Source organism: Pipistrellus kuhlii, unplaced genomic scaffold, assembly GCF_014108245.1.
Source record: "Pipistrellus kuhlii isolate mPipKuh1 unplaced genomic scaffold, mPipKuh1.p scaffold_m20_p_11, whole genome shotgun sequence".
In the NCBI taxonomy this organism is placed as follows: domain Eukaryota; kingdom Metazoa; phylum Chordata; class Mammalia; order Chiroptera; family Vespertilionidae; genus Pipistrellus; species Pipistrellus kuhlii.
This window is the reverse complement of record NW_023425416.1, coordinates 45,947,981-45,966,371: the sequence shown is the minus strand read 5'-3', so window position 1 is coordinate 45,966,371 and position 18,391 is coordinate 45,947,981. Positions and strand designations below refer to the sequence as shown.

Below are 18,391 nucleotides of genomic sequence, written 5' to 3'. Positions count from 1 at the left end.
CTTCCAGTCAAAATGAAATTCCAACAAAAAGAAGGGGTGGGAGTGTGAACAAAGAGCCATTTTAAACAAAGAAAAGGTATTTGGGGTTGAGAGATAATGTGTGTCCTAAGGCAAGCTAGTTGAATCTTTAAGCATAATAAACACACCTCAGAATAAATGCTTCTTAAGGTATACGCTCAGTGGCTGGGAATCCCAGAATAAAAAGCAGAAAGAAGAGAAAATGGTGTTTTGCCACCCATGGTCCCTGATGCCATCCACGGCCCCTCGTTTATTCCATTTGCATTTAGCAAGCCCCGAGTCCCCAATGTTCCTGGCTCAGCCCGGACCACAGATGACATCATCCTCCCAAGTCCCTCATTCACCGTGCTTCCCCCCTCCCAGCACCTCACTGCATGTTTCAAAATGCCTTCCTCCTCCTCTGCAACCCTCTGCTCTAGTCAGTTCCTCAGGCCCTCATGGTCCTGTCCCAACCTGGACCACAACCCCCAACACTGCTACCGGAAATACAGAGGACCGGAAATACGTAACAGCCTTTATGCTGATTTCAATGTGACAATGTAGGGTCTTTATATTGCTAAAAAATATTTTTCATCGACTTCCGAAAGGAAAGGAGACGGAGAGAGAGATAGAAACACCAATGATGAGAGAATATCATTGATTGGCTGCCTCCTACACGCCCCACCCTGGGCATGTGCCCTGACAGGAAATTGAACTGTGACCTCATGGGTCATAGGTCAACGCTCAATCCCTGAGCCACACCAACTGGGCTGCAGGGTCTTTTTAGACTACCTGTCTTTTAGAGTTGCCTATTGAATATTTATAGATGGAATATGATGTCTGCAATTTGCTTCAAGGTAATATTGGGAAATAGTACACAGCAATTTTTTTTATATGTTATTGATTTTTTTACAAAGAGGGAGAGAGGGATAGAGAGAAACATCGATGAGAGAGAAACATCCATCAATTGCCTCCTGCACACATCCCACTGGGAATGTGCCCGCAACCAAGGCACATGCCCTTGACTGGAATCGAACCCGGGATCCTTCAGTCTGCAGGCCGACGCTCTATCCACTGAGCCAAACCGGTTTAGGCACGGCAGTTTTTAAAACGTGACAACTACATGGATGAATCTCATACAAAAATATTGAGTCTAGAAACTAGACCCCAAAAACAGTGCATACTGCATGGTTCCCTTTATATGAAGATCAAAACAAGGCACAACCAGTCTTTTGAGCTACAGGTTAGAACAGTGGCCAGCTTGCAAGGAAAGAGGGCGATGGGAACCAGAACGGTCCCTGCCTCTGAGTGCTGGGTGCTGACCGGAACTCTCTGGATATTTGAAATGTTCTCTATTTTATTTTGGTGATGGTACACAGTGTATATAATGGTCGAAACTCACCACAGGCTCAAGATACGTGCATCTCATTGGATATTAATTCTGTTTCAGCAAAAACTAGGCTTGGCCTCTTACCGGCATAGCAGTTCTTTCCTTAATTTGAGTAACATGTACACTGGCCACCCAGCTCTCTTGACGGCCAACGCAATGAAGACTCTCCTTGAACTTGAATCTTTGTACAAGCCCGCAGGCACTGGTTCTCTCTGCTGGTGACTAAATGAATAACTGCACTGCTGTTTAGCTGCGAGAAGAACTCCATCCGGAGCCACAACTACTCAGAAAAGCCCAGCAGGACTTTGTCACTGACAAATCACCCCATTCGGGATCTTCCGCGGGAGGCACCATTTTTCATTGTGCTGTGTGTGTTGAGGGACCGTACCGCACAGGACCAACAAATATAAAGCAAAGGTTCGCTCTGGAGAGGAATAAATGCACCGTATGCAGGGAGACAGAGGAAGCCCAAGCCCCGCTGAGCCGGAAAAGCCAGGGACCCTCAGCCCTTCACTGCCTGGTGATGGAGGGGCAGGTGGATACGACCAGTACGCATTCCTTATATACCCAAGGATTCTTCAGGAAGAGGTGAAGGCTGCCCAGCCGGTGTAGCTCAGTGGGTGAACAACAATCTACCAACCTGGAGGTCACAGTTTGATTCCTGGTCAGGGCACAAGCCCGGGTTTTGAGTTTAATCCCCAGTGTAGGGCATGCAGGAGGCAGCTGATCAATTATTCTCTCATCATTGATGAATCTCTCTCTCTCTCCCTTCCTCTCTGAAATTAATAAAATACATATTTTTTAAAAAAGAGGGGGGGAGCGGGAGGAGAGGTGAAGCTTCTCCCTAGGAAAGGACTTCAGCTTTAGAAACTAAGTAGAATTTGAAAATAAATATTCAGGAACTCGACAGAGGGATGAAGGGTCTTCCCAGTCCTAAGAATAGTGACGGGTCACCTACAGGGTCAACCTGGCCCTGAGTCACAGGAGAGCCATCACCTGAGCCTGGGGTCTCTGAGCCATCACTCAGAGACCCCAGGCTCAGCCTGAATGTATTCTATCTTCCGCTGGTGTTGTTTATAGCTCTGTTTAAAAATATCTGGCAGCTCTCACCTGGTTGGCTGGGCTGCCAGTCTCCTGAATAAAGAGTGTGAAGCATGCTGGCACTCCGCAGCCACTTCACCTGCCGAAGATAATTTAACAGCATCATGAAACTTGACCCAGGTGCTCTCTTCTGCTTCACAGATGCTGCTGCTGGATCCATACCATCTTCATTTAAAATGTAGGGTATGACTCAGGCAAGACTAGGTGAGAGTTTGCTAAGGAGTATAGTTACATAAACTCAAAATACCTCCCACCAAAGTACTATTTATGAACCACAAAAGGGAAAAAGAGTAATTGGACAGTGGAAAATCTGATCAACACCACCTTCACCAAATGGTCAACGTCCTTATTTTCAACAATGAAATCAACCCACAAGGCATGCCTCCAGATACGATGTACTGAGGACACATTATCCCTTCTGCGACATTGTGGCCAAAATGCATAATCTGAATCTAATAATGAGGAAACATGAGACAAACCCAAACTAGGTAAAGTCGAAGTCACGAAAGACACAGGCAGGCTGAGGACGTGTTCTAAATCAAAGGGCCCTAGACATGAGAACTAAATGTAATCTGTGATCCTGGAGAGAAATACAAATAGCTGTAAACAATGTTAATGGGATAGTTGGCAAAAATTTTAATATAAAGTAGAAAATAGTAGATCAATGTTAAATTTCATGAATTTGATGACTATATTAAAGTTACATTAAGAAAAGATTCTTGTTCTTGGATATACCCATGGAAGTATTTAGAGATGGGGGGTGGGGGGAGGAGGAGGAAGAGGAGGAGGAAGAGGAGAAAGAGGAGGGAGAGGACCAAATGTGGAAACTTAACAAATTGGGGCCTGTGTGAATCTCTTGTCAAATGGGGTGAAAATGAGGGTGGAGACCTGAACAGGGCTCCATCCCCTCTGGATTACTGGCATCCCAGAAAGGTCAGACCTCTCAAATCAATCTCAAAGGAAACAAATTGAATTATTTGAGGAGGCTGGGTATACATACATCTAGAACTAAAATAACTCCAACCATCTTTTTCCCTACCCTTTGCTTCCATGGCTAATGCTTGCTGAGCTCTCCAAGATGATAAATTCACTCTTTCTTAGAAATGCCACTATCTCACCTGGCTTCTGTGGCTCAATGGTTGAGTTTCGACCTATGAACCAGGTCACGGTTCGATTCCTGGTCAGGGCACATGAACAGTTGTGGGGTTGGTCCCCAGTGTGGGGCGTGCAGGAGGCAGCCAAGCAATGATTCTCTCTCATCATTGATGTTTCTATCTCCCCCCTCTGAAATCAATATAAATATATATATATATTTTAAAATGCCACTTGCTTAAAATCTAGGCACAGGTAAAAGTTTATAAACAATGCTGAATTTTGCCCCTTTCTGTACTAACAAAGAAAGATTAAACTTATTGCTCTTCACATTGTTCACTTCCCTTTTGCTGGTGACAAACATTTATCTACCAATATCCACTTATTGTATTATGATCACTTTTGCTGTAATCCTATAATTATGGCAATAATTTCTTCCATTTATAAACAAACTAGGATCCACAGATATTACAATGCATTTTAATACATAATGAGGCCTGATTTACAATTTATAGCTCATGAATCTCTATTTACAGTATTTACTGCTTAGCCTTCTGGTGACATTAAACTACATCTCAATAGAAACAAATTGAATTATTTGAGGAGGTGAGGTATATATGAATTATGATGAAGGCAATAACTATTTATATAAAGATGCTTTGGTAATTTATTTAAAAAGCACTTACTGAAAACCTTCAACATGTCAGTTATCTGGAAATCAAATGTATTGGACATGGCAGCCAATCAAAGATTATTTACTCTTTTCTTACACACGCACACCATAATGGCGACAAGTTCAAATAAGAACCAAAATCAATGCCTCTTGTCATATTTTAGCACCAAGATCACAGAGATCCAGGTGAATGCCCAACAGCCCCCCGCCCTGAACTAGCAAACATGTACAAATCCCATCCTCGGGCCATCCATGTTCAAGATCCTGTAAGACATCTGGTCCCCAGCTCCTGGTTTGTAAATATTATGTCCTGCATCAGGACTCCTTGGAGAAATGGCTGATTCCAGGGCTAGGGCTGGAAAGTACCAGCTAAGCATGGACATCATATTGTGCTCGAAAGCCCAAAAGCACTTTTTAAAAATAGAAACTGTTGTCCAGACAGTGTGGTTCAGTGGTTGAGCATCAACCTATGAACCAGAAGGTCACCGGCCTGGTCAAGGCATATGCCTGGGTTGAGGTTCAATCCCCAGTAGAGTGCGTACAGGAGGCAGCCAATCAATGATTCTTATAGATGTTTCTCTCTCTTTCTCTCTCTCTCTTTCCCTCCCTCCCTCTTCCTTACTCTGAAATCAATTTTAAAAACTTTTTAAATAAAAAATAGCAACTGTTCATAAAAAGATTTATGGAGACAGAAAGTAGATTAGTGGTTTCTTGGGCAGGAGGGACCTTACTAGATGAAAATGTTACACTGATTTGTGGTCATATTTAATGTTACTTTAAAAAAAAAATCACTGAGCCGAAACCGGTTTGGCTCAATGGATAGAGCGTCGGCTTGGGGACTGAAGGACCCGGGTTCGACTCCGGTCAAGGGCATGAACCTTGGTTGCGGGCATATCCCCAGTAGGGGGTGTGCAAGAGGCAGCTAATTGATGACTCTCTCTCACTGATGTTTCTAACTCTCTATCTCTCTCCCTTCCTCTCTGTACAAAATCAATAAAATATATTTAAAAAAATAAAAAATAAAAATAAAAATAATAAAAAAAATTAAAAAAAAATCACTGAATTGTATACCTGAAACGGGTGTATCCTATATGCGAAAAATATACCTCAGTATATGTAAAGCAACTTTTAAACAGTATCATTTTGGGTTTTTTTTTTAAATATATATTTTATTGATTTTTTTACAGAGAGGGAAAGGGATATTTCAGAACATTGATGAGACAGAAACATCCATAAGCTGCCTCCTGCACACCCCCTACTGAGGATGTCCTGCAACCAAGGTGCATGCCCTTGACCAGAATTGAACCTGGGACTCTTCAGTCCGCAGGCCGACGCTCTATCCAGAGCCAAACCGGTTAGGGCTCATTTTGAATCAGGGGACTGTTCTAGAAAAGATGTAACAACCAAATCCATGGAAAATCTACATTGGAGCTTGGATTGGGGGGGGGGGGGAATCAGCTTTAGAAAAGGTATGGAGGAAATCAGGAGAGATTTTTTAATGGACTGTAAATCAGATGGTACCCCTACATTGTGGTACATTTTCTTGGGTGTGAGAATGCTACTATGATTATGTGGGAGGATTGCCTTAAATTCTCAGGGGAGACAGCTGAAGAAGTCGGGGGGGGGGGGGGGGGGGAAGCCGTATCTGATGCCTGCAACCTACTTTGACATGAGTTAGGAAACTATACATACGTACGTATGAAGGTAGAAAATGCAAATGTGAAAATAATGTTAACAGTTGTTTAATCTATAGGGAAGGTATACAGGTGTTCATTGTACCATCCTTTCAACTTTTCTACAGTTTAACAATTTCAAAATGAAATGGTTGGGTAAGATATCTGGGCCACATTTATTTGCTCTAGGGTGGACCGTGAAGAATCTCCGTGCGACGAGTAAGCGGGGGTGTGCTAGCAAAACGACTCCATGTTACACTGTTTTCTCCATCCCTCACTTATTACCCTGCCAGATTGGATTTCTTTCAGCATCTGAGATGAGCCACGTGACTGCCTACCTCAGGACCTTTGCTTTTCCCTCAGGATTCTCGAACAACACCCCATACATTTCCTTCACATTGGAATCACTTGTTAAAGCGTCTCTCCCACCGTCTTCCCCAAATAACTGTAAGATTCAAGACATCCACCATCATTTCCCTGGTTTCCCGACAGTGCCTGGCACACAGGCGACACCCAATATCTTTAAGAGAACGGATGAGTGGGTTTGTTTAATGGACCCACCAGGGTGGCGTCAACTGTTGTGAATGTCACTAGTGTTAGGGAAGCACCACTTTATCTTAGAACTGCTCTGTCGCTAAGGAGCAGGCAGCACTTTACGTTCAGGTCTGCTGATGCTTCCTGGAGGTCTCTGCCAGCCTGCTTCTCAGTCTCACCACGATGGACACTGGTTTGGGGGAAGGCACGAAAACAAACTGGTTCTTTCCCATGAGCTGGGGCATAGATGTATGAGATCCTCAGTGATCCGAGCCGAGCACAAGGCAACTTCAACTGCATTACTGCACCATCTGGCACTATTCTAAACAATCTGCGTTCATGTCCAAAGTCTGCTGTTGCATATTTATTACAATTCTTTACTCTCCTCCATTTCTCTCAGGTTGCTTCTCTCTTAATGGCCAGACACGGGGATGTGCTCTCTCCCAAACTTCTCTAACCCTCCAGTGTCCAACCAGCACCCCTACAATACAGAGACAGATACAGCCACTACTATTCAAGCCAGAAAGGGGCCAAGGCAAAGATCAAGTATTTCCATCCCCAAAAGAAAACATATTATATAAACACAATCTTTAAATGTATAGACAGACTACAATGCAGTGTGTGCTGAAACCGCTGAAACACATGTAAGGTGAGGGGGGAAAAAAAAATACAAATGAAACTCAAATGAGAGTTTTGCTGGGCTTGAGAGCCGCAGGCGTGGCAAGATGAAGCTCGCGAGAAGAGAGATGGACTGGGGAGGGCTTGACAATGGGAGCGAGGGCCTGGAAGACCTGCACTATTTGGACAGGGGGCGGAGGCATCCCGGATGTGGGCAGCAGCATGAGCAAAGGCCCCGAGGCAGGAAGGAGCACAGCCTGCGGAAAGGTCAGTGAGGGCGTGGCCACAGCGGGAGGACCCGGCGACAAGGCTGAAGAGGAGCCCTGGGGACTGGCCAGGCCGGGCTTTCTCTCCACGGGGTGCAGTTTCTGATGCTGCACAAAACTGCCGTACCACTTGAAGGCCTTCCCACACACCTTGCACTCGTACGGCCTCTCCCCCGTGTGAACTCTCTGGTGCTGAACGGAGGCTATCTTCTGCGTGAACGCCTTGCCACACTCCTGGCACCGGTAGGGCTTCTCCCCGGTGTGAATCCTCTGGTGGACGATGAACACAGACCGGCAGCCGAAGGCCTTCCAGCACTCCTTGCACTCGTAGAGTTTCTCCCCCGTGTGCAGCCGCTGGTGCTGGAGGCACGCTGCGTTCCTGCGGAAGGCCTTGCCGCACTGCTTGCATTGGTAGGGCTTCTCCCCCGTGTGGATCCTCTGATGCTGAGTCAAGGCGGTGCTGGAGCTCAAGCCTTTGCCGCACTCCTTGCATTCGTAGGGCCCTTCGCCGACGTGGTTCTTCTCGTGGATGATGCAGTCGTAGCTGGACTTGAAAGCTTTGCTGCATTCCTTACATTTGAAGGGCTTCTCCCCGGTGTGGCTCATCTGATGCCGAAGGAGCCTGGAGTTGTACCTGAAGATTTTCCCACATTCTTTGCACTCATAGAACTTCATCCCCCCTCGAAGAATCAGGTTCGGATTCAGGCTGAAACTTGGCCACGTGGCCTTGCTTTTAAAATCAAGGTGCTGAGACACATTTCGGAGTCCACCTCCCGGCACTCTGAGTTGCTCTGCTTCTCCGGAGGCTTCCTGCTTCACAGCAGGCTCTTCCTCTTTGATCCAGGACTCGTCACCTGACCAAAGCAACCATGAGCACTCCAAATTACTGCGCTGGACAGAAAGCAGAATCCATGGGGTCCTGATTCTCTCTTGTAGGACGCGATTTTTAAGATACATACCCATGAAATGGCTCTAAGCGTCCATAAAGGAGGACAAGAGAGAAAAAGGAAAGTACTGTCGTAACATACAATTGGAGAAGTAATGACATAGGAAACAGGAAGTGCCTCCTGTAAGGAAGCCTGGAGTTGGGGGCACAAAGGCAGGTAAGATCGGCAGAATGAGAACTCAAGAATGGGAGAGAGCCCTAGCCAGTTTGGCTCAGTGGACAGATCATCGGCCTGAGTACCAAAGGGTTCCTGGTTTGATTCCGGTCAAGGGCACATGCCTGGGGTGCAGGCTCCTCCCTGGCCTGGGCCCTGGTCGGGACTCATGTAGGAGGCAGCCAACCAATGTGTTTCTCTCACATCAACATTTCTCTCTGTCCTTCCCTCTTATTTCCACTCTCTAAAAATCAACGGGCCTTTGCTGGTTTGGCTCAGTGGACAGAGCGTCAGCCTGTGGACTAAAGGATCCCAAGTTCAATTCCAGTCAAGGGCACATGCCAGAGCTGCGGGCTTGATCCCCATTAGAGGGCATGCAAGAGGGAACCAGTCAATGATTCTCTCTCCTCATGGATGTTTCTATCTGTCTCTCTCCTCTCCGTTCCTCTCTGAAATCAATAAAAATGTATTTTTTAAAAATCAGTGGAAAAATAGCCTTGGGTGAGGATTAAAAAAAGATGAGGCAGAGCAGAAGCTGGGAACACAAGTGAGCAAACAACAGATCATAATGCGCCCCCCTACCGGCCAGGAAACCACCCGAATTCCAAATTCTAAATAATGGCCTCAAAGTTCCATTTTTGAATGTTCCCATGTAATATCCTGAGATAAAAGAGTTGTACCAAAAAATCAGCTGAAACAGAAGTTGGAGAGCTGTAGGCCACAGTGGCATCGTTGCTAAACAAGCCATTAATTACAAAATCACAGTCCATGTGAGAAGTGGGGTCTGAAACTGTCTCTCAAAAGCGAAGAGAACTGAAAAGCTCCCGAGACTGGGAAGCAGTCCCTGGGACAGGAGAGGCTGTGCTGTGTGTGTGCCGGGTGCCGTGGCGGGGGAGTGCTCCTGGCCTTCTCCTATCCAACCCCATATCGGACAGTACAATGTAAACCCAAATCCTATGGCACAGGAATCTTTAAAGTGCACCAAAAAAAGGCAAATTAAAATAAAATTCATAGCCGGGGCACAAAGAAATCAGGTTGACCCACAGAATCAAATTTTCCTTAAAGTATGGCAGAAACCCCACTCCTCTGTCATGAAAACTGGCATGAAATTAAATATTTCCACTGGTGAGAAAGGAAGTGGCTCGGGAGCTCCCGGGCCACAGTTTTCCGCCGGAGCACAGCCACACGTGCGTGCAGACAGTGTGCGGCCAAGTGGTCCGGGGACTGGCCTCTCTGGGCTCGGGGCTGGAACTCAGTGGCGGTCAGAGTGCACCGACTGCTGCCTTACAGACAACAGGGAGCTTTGTTTTCTGCTGCGGAAGGAACATTTCCAGTAAACCTGGAAGGCCAAGCCAGAAGCTGCTGTATTCTCTTACTCACCTGGACAGATGCCTCTCCAATCCTCTGCCTCCCAAGGATCGGGGCCCCAGGGTGCGCTCCCGCTTTCCAGCTGGGAGATGAGATCCGGCTTGGGGGCTGGAAATGCTACTTCAGGAAGAAAACAGACAGACTAGTTGAAGGAGACGTCCAGACCTCTTCCTGAGCTCTCTCTTGGCCCAGTTCCTAATGGGCTAGTTGGGAGGGAAGAGAAACGGACCCCCTAGGACAGTGGTCGGCAAACTCATGAGTCCACAGAGCCAAATATCAACAGTACAACAATTGACATTTCTTTGGAGAGCCAAAGTTTTTCAACTTAAACTTCTTCTAACGCCACTTCTTCAAAACGGACTCGCCCAGGCCGTGGTGTTTTGTGGAAGAGCCACACTCAAGGGGCCAAAGAACGAACCGCATGTGGCTTGCGAGTCGCAGTTTGCTGACCACTGGCCTAGGAGACCAAGTGGTTCTGAGGATGGACTCTGAAGCAGTCCAGGGGAATGACAAGAGGAGAGCCATTCTCCAAGGAAATTTCAACCTTGCCCTTAGACTTCTTAGAGAGGAAAACCCCTCAGGAAGGATATATATGCCCTTAGAGCCTGGGAGACTCCTTCTCAGAGGGGAGGACCCACAACCCCAGGACAATGGAAGAATGGAGGAACAGGTCACTGAGGGCACCAGGAAGTCCTTCCGCTCGGTGCCCAGAACCTCACTCTTCCCAGAGATGGAAGAAAGTCTCGTTTTTAAAACCAAAAGGCTCCGGGGATCTCCCCACCCAGCATCTCCAGAGGCTGGGACTGCAGAACTCCCCGCTGGAGTCATCCAACCAAGAGCTACCAGGATCCCCCCAAATACCTGAGGAAGATGTCCCACTATCACAGAGCGCCGCCGAGAGACCTACCCAGGGCGGCCACATTGGCATAGTTCTCCAGCATCACCTCCCGGTACAGGGCCCTCTGCGCGGGGTCCAGGCTGGCCCATTGGCTCTGGGTGAAGTACACAGCCACGTCCTCGAAGGTCACGGACTCCTGAAACAACAGCTTCCTGCTCAAGCTCTGAGTGAAGGGCAGAAGGAGGCAGCCTCAACTGCAGGGTCCCCCAACTCTGAGCCTGGTGGAAGGCCTGCTCTATCAAGAAGATGGCTTTTAGCCAGTGGTTCCACTTCAAACATGGAAACCCAACACGCTCCCATCCGCTCAGCTCTGTTCTAAGTCATCCTGATCTCATAGCCTGGCATCTGGGGCTCTCTGCCTGGTGACTGCACCAACCCCTATGGATCTGTCCCTCTGGCATCTCCTATCTCAAGTACTCCATAATCTGGTCACCTTATTTCTATACACTAACCACTATACACACGCACAGCCTTAGCTGGTTTTGCTCAGTGAATAGCGCATCAGCCTGCGGACTGAAGGGTCCCGGGTTTGATGCCTGTCAAGGACATATGCTCAGGTTGTGGGCTCGATCCCCCAAAGGGGGCGTGCAGGAGGCATCCGTTCCGTGGTTCTCTCTCATTATTGATGTTTCTATCTCTCTCTCTCCCCCTCTCCCTTCCTCTCTGAAATCAATAAAAATAGATTTTTTTTTTTTTAAAGATTAACATTAAAGCCGAGACCGGTTTGGCTCAATGGATAGAGCGTCGGCTTGGGGACTGAAAGGTCCCGGGTTCGATTCCGGTCAAGGGCATGTACCTTGGTTGCGGGCATATCCCCAGTAGGGGGTGTGCAGGAGGCAGCTTATTGATGACTCTCTCTCATCGATGTTTCTAACTCTCTATCTCTCTCCCTTCCTCTCTGTACAAAATCAATAAAATATATTAAAAAAATAAAAATAAAGATTAACATTAAAAATAATAAGAAAGTATGTACACACAGCTAGCTCCCTCTACAGAGGAGCCAATCCTCAAAAAATTTTCCAACCCTAGCTGGTTTGGCTCAGTGGATAAATAGAGCATCGGCCTGTGTCCCAGGTTCGATTTTGGTCAAGGACACATGCTCGGGTTGCAAGCTCAATCCCTAGTAGGGAGGTGTGTAGGAGGCAGCTGATCAATGATTCCCTCTCATCATTGATGTTTCTATCTCTCTCCCTCTCCCTTCCTCTCTGAAATTAATAAAAATATATTTTTTAAAAAAAAGTTTTTCTAGCATTTTGCAAATTTCTTTTCATACCTTATTATTTTATCAAAAAGCTAGCTCTTCCAGTCTCTTGTCTGAACCACCTGCATTCAAACAAGGCTGGCAGCACCCTGTCTCTGGGCCCAGGTCCATTGATGTTTCTCTCTCTCTCCCTTCCTCTCTTAAATCAATAAAAATATTCTTTTAAAAAGACACACAGTCCTAACCGGTTTGGCTCAGTGGATAGAGCATTGGCCTACAGACTGAAGGGTCCCGGGTTCGATTCCGGTCAAGGGCATGTACCTTGGTTGCAGGCACATCCCCAGTAGGGGGTGTGCAAGAGGCAGCTGATCGATGATTCTCTCTCATTGGATGTTTCTAACTCTCTATCCCTCTCTCTTCCTCTCTGTAAAAAATAAATAAAATATATTTTTTAAAAAATAAGTAAAATTAAAATCACCTGAATGGCGTTTACAACAGATCCCTGGCCCCGCTATCCTCCTCCCCTCCCCAGTTTTACTGAATCTAGGATGGGGCCCAAGACTGCAATTCTAACAAGCTCCCAGGTGATGCCCACACTGCCAGTGGACCACGCTCTTGAGAAGCATTGTGCTTTTGCAACATGGAATTATGGGTATTAACTTGTGTATCTGTTTGCAGACTGTCTGTTTGGCTAATGAGAAAAGGGAACTTGTGCGCATTATTCAACACTATGCACCCGGCACTTACTGTAGAAAGGGCATGCTGCTCTCTCTGGGAAACGTTTCCAATTTGTGGGGAAGAATTTCTCCGGTCTCAGCAGGCGCCTATTCTCTGTAGAACATCATCTAGATTTCCACAGTGAAGGCAGATTTCTAGGCTTCTTACACGTAAACCTACACATCCAAATTCATCCCTCTCTACACACAAAACTCTCCTTTCCTCCACCTGCTATGTGCGGCCATCGCCCTGGGGACAGGCGCAAAGAGAAAACCAGAGCCTGGTCACGATAGGCCTTCTCAGTCCTTTCTGAACTGAGAGCTAAGGTGACTTTTTTTTTTTTTTTAATATATGTTTTATTGATTTTTTTACAGAGAGGAAGAGAGAGGGATAGAGAGTTAGAAACCAGGCCAAACTGGTTTCGGCAAAGGTGATTTAAAAAAAAAAATTTGTTGCCCTGACTGGTTTGGCTCAGTGGATAGAGTGTCGGCCTGTGGCCTGGGGGTCACAGGTTCGATTCCGATCACAGGCATGTACCTTGGTTGCGGGCACATCCCCAATAGGGGGCGTGCAGCTGGTCGATGTTTTTCTATCATGGACATTTCTAACTCTTTATCCCTCTCCCTTCCTCTCTGTTAAAAAAAAAAAAAAAAAAAAAAAAAATCAATGAAATATATTTTTAAAAATAAATAAATTTGTAGTGATTTCAGAGAGGAAGGAAGAGGGGAAGAGAGGCAAAAACATCAATGATGAGAGAGGATCATTGATCGGCTGCCTCCGGCTTGTCCCTCACCAGGAATCCAGTCCACAACCGGGGGCAGGGCCCTCATCAGGAATCCAACCGTGATCTCCTGGAACCTGACCTCTTGGTTCCTAAGGCCAACGCCAGCCAGGCACTAATGTGCTTTTGAAAAGACTGAAAGGAAGCTCAGCTCACCTGAAGCCAAGTTGTTTGGAGCATGGCTGGTGTCCCCTGGCTTCGGGCACTGTCCTCTGGGTTTGGAAAAGCAAGAACCTTAGAAGCTAAGAGAAGAAGAGCCATGAGTGCCAGGTGCTCAGTTCTGCATCACCCGCAGCCGCCTGTGGCCCTCCCAGGCTCACTCCCAGCACCGGCAGGAGCTCCATCGGACGCCCTCTGGCTGCTGGCCCCCACCTCCGCATGAGGTGCTCCACCAGGACCTCAGCGCGGTCCCGCACCTGCAAGCTCAGCCCCCAGTCTGCTGAGCCATGGGCACCAGATGGCAGAGGTCCAAGACGAGCCGTGCCCCTACAATAACCTAAAAGTCTAAAAAAAAAAAAAAGCCCTGGCTGGTTTGGCTCAATGGATAGAGCGTCGGCCTGCGGACTGAAGGGTCCAAGGTTCGATTCCGGTCAAGGGCATGTACCTTGGTTGCAGGCACATCCCCAGTAGGAGGTGTGCAGGAGGCAGCTTATCGATGTTTCTCTCCCATCGATGTTTCTAACTCTCTGCTCTCTGTAAAAAAGTCAATTAAAAAATATACATATATAATTTATTTTTTTTAATTAAAAAAGCTCTTACAGGGACCATGACATTGACCCCAAAGAGGTGCCTACGGAAAGGCGGGACAGGGATGGTTGGCTGCGGGTAAAGAATAAAAGTGTTCTAGTGGGTAATGCCGGCCGAGACGCCAAACACAGAAACTCAGCAGCGGGCGCAGGAGAGTCTGTTGGGCCACGTTCTTCGGGGGGGGGGGGGGGGGTGGGGGGGGGGGAAGCGGATGGCGCTGCGGTGGGCAGGGGCTGACCCGGGCTCGGGGGGCCGCGCAGCCACCAAAGGGACCGAGCTCGGGGGCTGGGGCTGGGGCGGGGGCGGGGGCGCGGACGCGGACGGGGCGCCAGGGAAAGTGAGGAGGCGGCGCCGGGCGGACCTGGCACAGGAGAACTCGCTGGGACGCACACGCTTCCTCCCCGAACCGCGAAAAGCTGGCGGCTAAACGCCGATGCATGCGGAAGCAAGCGCATGCGCTCAGCGCCCCTCTAGGCCGCTGGAGGACGTCAGTCTCGATGGTCCTCGCGCCCGCCCCCACGTGACCGGGCCGGCGGCGGAAGGGGCGGGGCTGGGGCGGGTCCCTGCCTGTGCCGTCGCTGGTCGGAGTGGAGCTCCTGCCAGCTGGGACCCATGTTACAGACTTGAGAGGTGGGGAGGGGGACATAAAGGGTGGGTGGTATCTAAATTAGAAAAGCAGAGAAAGCTGAATCTTAACTGCTGGCAGAAAGGAACGCGAACGAAAAGATCAATTCACACTACAGGACCAAGGATGAGCTCAGGATATTTTGGTAAAATATTCTCCCCGTTTAAAAGCACCAGGGAGTAGGGAGGGCCTGCAAATTATTTAGGACAATGAGTGAGAAACATCTACACAAAGGCACAGCATTGGGAAGTCTCAGAAAAATGAGAACATGAAAAAGATCCTAAAGGCTTTGGAGAAGGAAAAACAACACATACGTGGAAGCTGGAGAGTCAAAGATGGCAAGAGACTACATGGCAAAAGGGATTGTTTTTCAAAATGCTAAGGGAAAACTTCCATTTCTCATCTACAGGTATTCAACGATGATTATAACCCCCTGCCTGAACCTCGATAAGAAAATTACATAAATCAACAGTTTCCAAGAAATTGGTTATCGCCGAAACCGGTTTGGCTCAGTGGATAGATGGTTGGCCTGTGAACCTAAGGGTCAAGGGCATGTATCTTGGTTGCAGGCACTTCCCCAGTGGGGAGTGTGCAGGAGGCAGCTGATTGATTAGTGTTTCTCTTTCATCAATGTTTCTAGCTCTCCCTCTCTGTAAAACACACACACACACACACACACACACAAATATATTTTAAAAATAATAAGATGCAAAACTATCATTTTCCAGGGCATTTTCTCAATCTGTTGAGGTCCTGCTTCCTGTCAATGCTTATCAGTTTGGCTTGAATAAACAAGTTTGAAGGCTTCTTACATTGTCACATCAAAAGGATGGGGATCAACAGAGGCCGAGAGGATGTGGCTCAGCTGGTGGCCTGGACCATACCGCCCCCCAGGCGCAGAGAAGTGAGACTGGGGAGAAAATAAGGAACCATAGGTAAAATGAATGCTGCCTCGCACCCTGCCAATGTGCTGTTCGCCTGGGCCCCATTCCTCCCGCCGCCACCTCAGCCCAAAGGCAGAGCTTAAAAAACCCGGCACCCCGCCCGGCAAACAAACCTGTTAGCCAACCCGGGACGCGAACCCCGACTTGAACTGAATTAACCCACGCGGCGCAGGCGCAGGGGAAGCGTGGGAACACGTGGGTCCTCTCTAGGGAAGCGCGGCCCCGCTCAGCCGGAAGTGTGTGAACCGCTTCCTCTCTAGAAAGCTGGGAAGCCGCTCGTCTCTATGGTTCCCTATCCTAGCTGCCAAGACCTGTTCCAACTCGCGGATAGAAAGTCGCTGCCGGCCCCAGGCTCAGAATTCTGATTTCCCCGTTTCTCTGACGTTTACCACTAGGGCTGCTCTGCCAGGCACCAAGGACCATTGTGTGCCAGAGCTGCCTGGGTTCTGGGGCTGCAGCTGCCCGCAGCAGGTTTGGACGTGAGAAGAGTTAAGTTTTAACCTTTATAATAAACTGTTAACAGTAAGTTATTTTGACCCGTCCCAGTAAATTATCAAGCCTCAGGAGGCAGTCCAATTTATAGCTAGTCACTCAAAAGGCCTGGGACTTGTGATTGCATCTTAAGGGGGAACAGTCCGTTAAACCTGTGGGTCTGATGTTACATCTTGGTAGTCACGTGTCAGAATTGAACTGGTTGGTGTGGAGGATAAAACCCATACATTTACTATGAGAAATGCTATTAATGGTTCATGTAAGGACCAAATAATGCAGACAAGCAAGCAAAGTCTTACCACTTATGAAACCTAACTGGAAGAAACACTAGAGGATGCAGTAAGGGAAAACCAGAAAATGAATCCAAGAGCAGTAAAACCAAGAAACCAGTAAAATAGCTTACTTACTAAATGGCACTACCACCGCTTAGTTTAGACCAGCGACTTTCAACCTTTTTCATCTCATGGCACACATTAATGAGTGACTGAATTGTGTGGCACCTCCCCCCCCCCCCCCCAAAAAAAGGGTATAATTTTGATTCTCTAGACAACTCCCAAACCCTCACACAAGAACAGGTAACCCAAAACTGCCTGCATTTCCTTTATCACAGAAGCTATTACACTATTATCACCTGACAAACAATACCAAGCCAAAATGATCTTAACCATTTCCCAGTCAGGTTTAGGCAGTCAGCTTTTGGTTAGAAATTACAGGCAACCAGACTTATATATTACTAACCCTCAAGCATCCAAAGCTGCTAGAATTTTGTTTATATGAGAAATATATTTGTACAAGAAAAAAAACAAAGAAAAAAACCACCTGATGTTCTAATTATCACTTAGTGTGATGGCTTCATACTATCTGAAACCAGGTAGAATGAGACAAAGGAACTGACTTCGAACAATAACATCAACCATCCCACTATCAATACACTTGGCAATCCCTGCCCAGCAGCAGACTCCCACCCACATTAAGCAGAAGGCAGCGTGCTAAAAAGAACCTTTATTATACATCTGTAGTAGCCCCTCGTGTTCTCATGCTTTCTTGCCAGATGCCTTGGGAGCAGCGGGTGCTTTCTGGCCTGGGGCTTTCGGACCCTTTTGAGCTTTTGGAGGCGCCGTCTTCTGGCCTGCGGGTCTCTGAGCGGGAACCTTCAGGGCTGCAGCCTTCTTGCCTGCAGCGGTCACCTTTTTCCTGGAACTTTTGCAGCAGCTACTGCAGCTGCAGCGGCACCTTTAGCAGCAGCAGGTGCTTTTTTGGGAGAAGCTTTCAGGAGAGCTGCCTTTTGAAGCTTCTTAACTTCAAGCTTGATTATTCGGTTCCTCTGAAAAATTCCAATGTAAGTGTATTTACAACACATGCATACAAAAACTATTGTCATATACGAATGTATGATGTATAAGAAAAAACCCTAATGTCTTAAGACCCTCATGTAATCAATCAACTTTGCTCTATTAAGCATGGGCAAACAGAATTACCCTATAAACAAATTCAAGGTTAAAACATAATCCTGTACTAATTTTAAAAACTTACCATTTTCTTTGCCTTCATTACTTTGTAACGATCAAAATCTGTCATCTTGGCTTTCTGTAAAAAACAAAACACCAAACTCTTATACCACCTTCCAACTCTCCGAAAAAGGTCAGAATTCACATGCCTGGAGTTATTACCTTTTCTCTGGCTTCGATCTTCTTGGCCCATCTTGTGGCTGCCCACTTTGTATTGATATCGGCCTTCTCCCAGGCTTGTCGGACATACTTCTGGCGGGCACTAGAGAGAGCCAAGACTAGAGATGAAGAAATCAGCTTTGAAGCAACACAAACCCAAGGGCAGCTTTGGCCCTCTGAAAAGCAGAACTGACACCCCCTCAGGTTAAAAAGCATAAGCAGAATAATCTCAGAAGTGCCCTTCCATTTGTTGTACTTCTGGCTCTCGTCTCTAGAGAACAAATGTCACCCGGCACACCACATCTTTGGATGCCTGAGATCTCACACACACAATAAACACAGCATACTTTAAAGTAAGCCTGTAGTTACAGTAGGTGTCCCTTTACACCTGACAGTGTAGTTGAGATAACTGTACAGCAACATAGTAGTTATCGTCCATAGTCTACGCAAGCATGTCAAGAAAGATTTTCTCAATTCCTTGTAAGTAGCTAGGAATAGAACCACTTC

General features: G+C 47.2%; 2 protein-coding genes across 4 annotated transcripts in view; both read right to left on the bottom strand.

The window, feature by feature from the left end:
• Nucleotides 1–5,623: 5,623 nt before the first annotated feature.
• Nucleotides 5,624–14,642, bottom strand: ZNF621 (zinc finger protein 621). Of its 3 annotated transcripts, none has more exons than XM_045579445.1 (5): nt 14,518–14,642; nt 13,566–13,651; nt 10,720–10,846; nt 9,825–9,929; nt 5,624–8,198 (listed from the first exon to the last, which is right to left on the bottom strand). In XM_045579445.1, exons 1-5 carry the CDS (start codon nt 14,609–14,611, stop codon nt 7,141–7,143), a joined length of 1,470 nt encoding a protein of 489 aa, XP_045435401.1. In that variant the 5' UTR covers nt 14,612–14,642; the 3' UTR covers nt 5,624–7,140. The 3 variants fall into 3 exon arrangements, with proteins under 3 accessions (XP_045435401.1, XP_036287881.2, XP_045435402.1); XM_036431988.2 differs by having other exon boundaries at nt 9,825–9,932; nt 14,518–14,641; XM_045579446.1 differs by having other exon boundaries at nt 9,825–9,932; nt 13,566–13,643; nt 14,518–14,536.
• A 2,561-nt stretch (nt 14,643–17,203) lies between these two features.
• RPL14 (ribosomal protein L14) overlaps nt 17,204–18,391 on the bottom strand; it is a 3,084-nt gene continuing 1,896 nt past the window's right edge. The window contains 4 exon segments of the mRNA XM_036431945.2: nt 17,204–17,412; nt 17,415–17,541; nt 17,751–17,804; nt 17,888–17,987. Coding sequence (XP_036287838.1) covers nt 17,252–17,412; nt 17,415–17,541; nt 17,751–17,804; nt 17,888–17,987 — 442 coding nt within the window. The 3' untranslated portion in view covers nt 17,204–17,251.

What these genes read in the sequence shown, in the direction of transcription:
- ZNF621 (XM_036431988.2), bottom strand. Translation starts at nt 14,611, where the DNA reads ATGCGCTTGCTTCCGCATGCATCGGCGTTTAGCCGCCAGCTTTTCGCG. An exon ending in AGCGAGTTCTCCTGTGCCAG is followed by an intron (nt 13,652 to 14,517) that starts GTCCGCCCGGCG and finishes TTCTTCTCTTAG; the next exon opens with CTTCTAAGGTTCTTGCTTTT. An exon ending in TTGGAGAGGCATCTGTCCAG is followed by an intron (nt 8,199 to 9,824) that starts GTGAGTAAGAGA and finishes TGCTTTGGTCAG; the next exon opens with GTGACGAGTCCTGGATCAAA.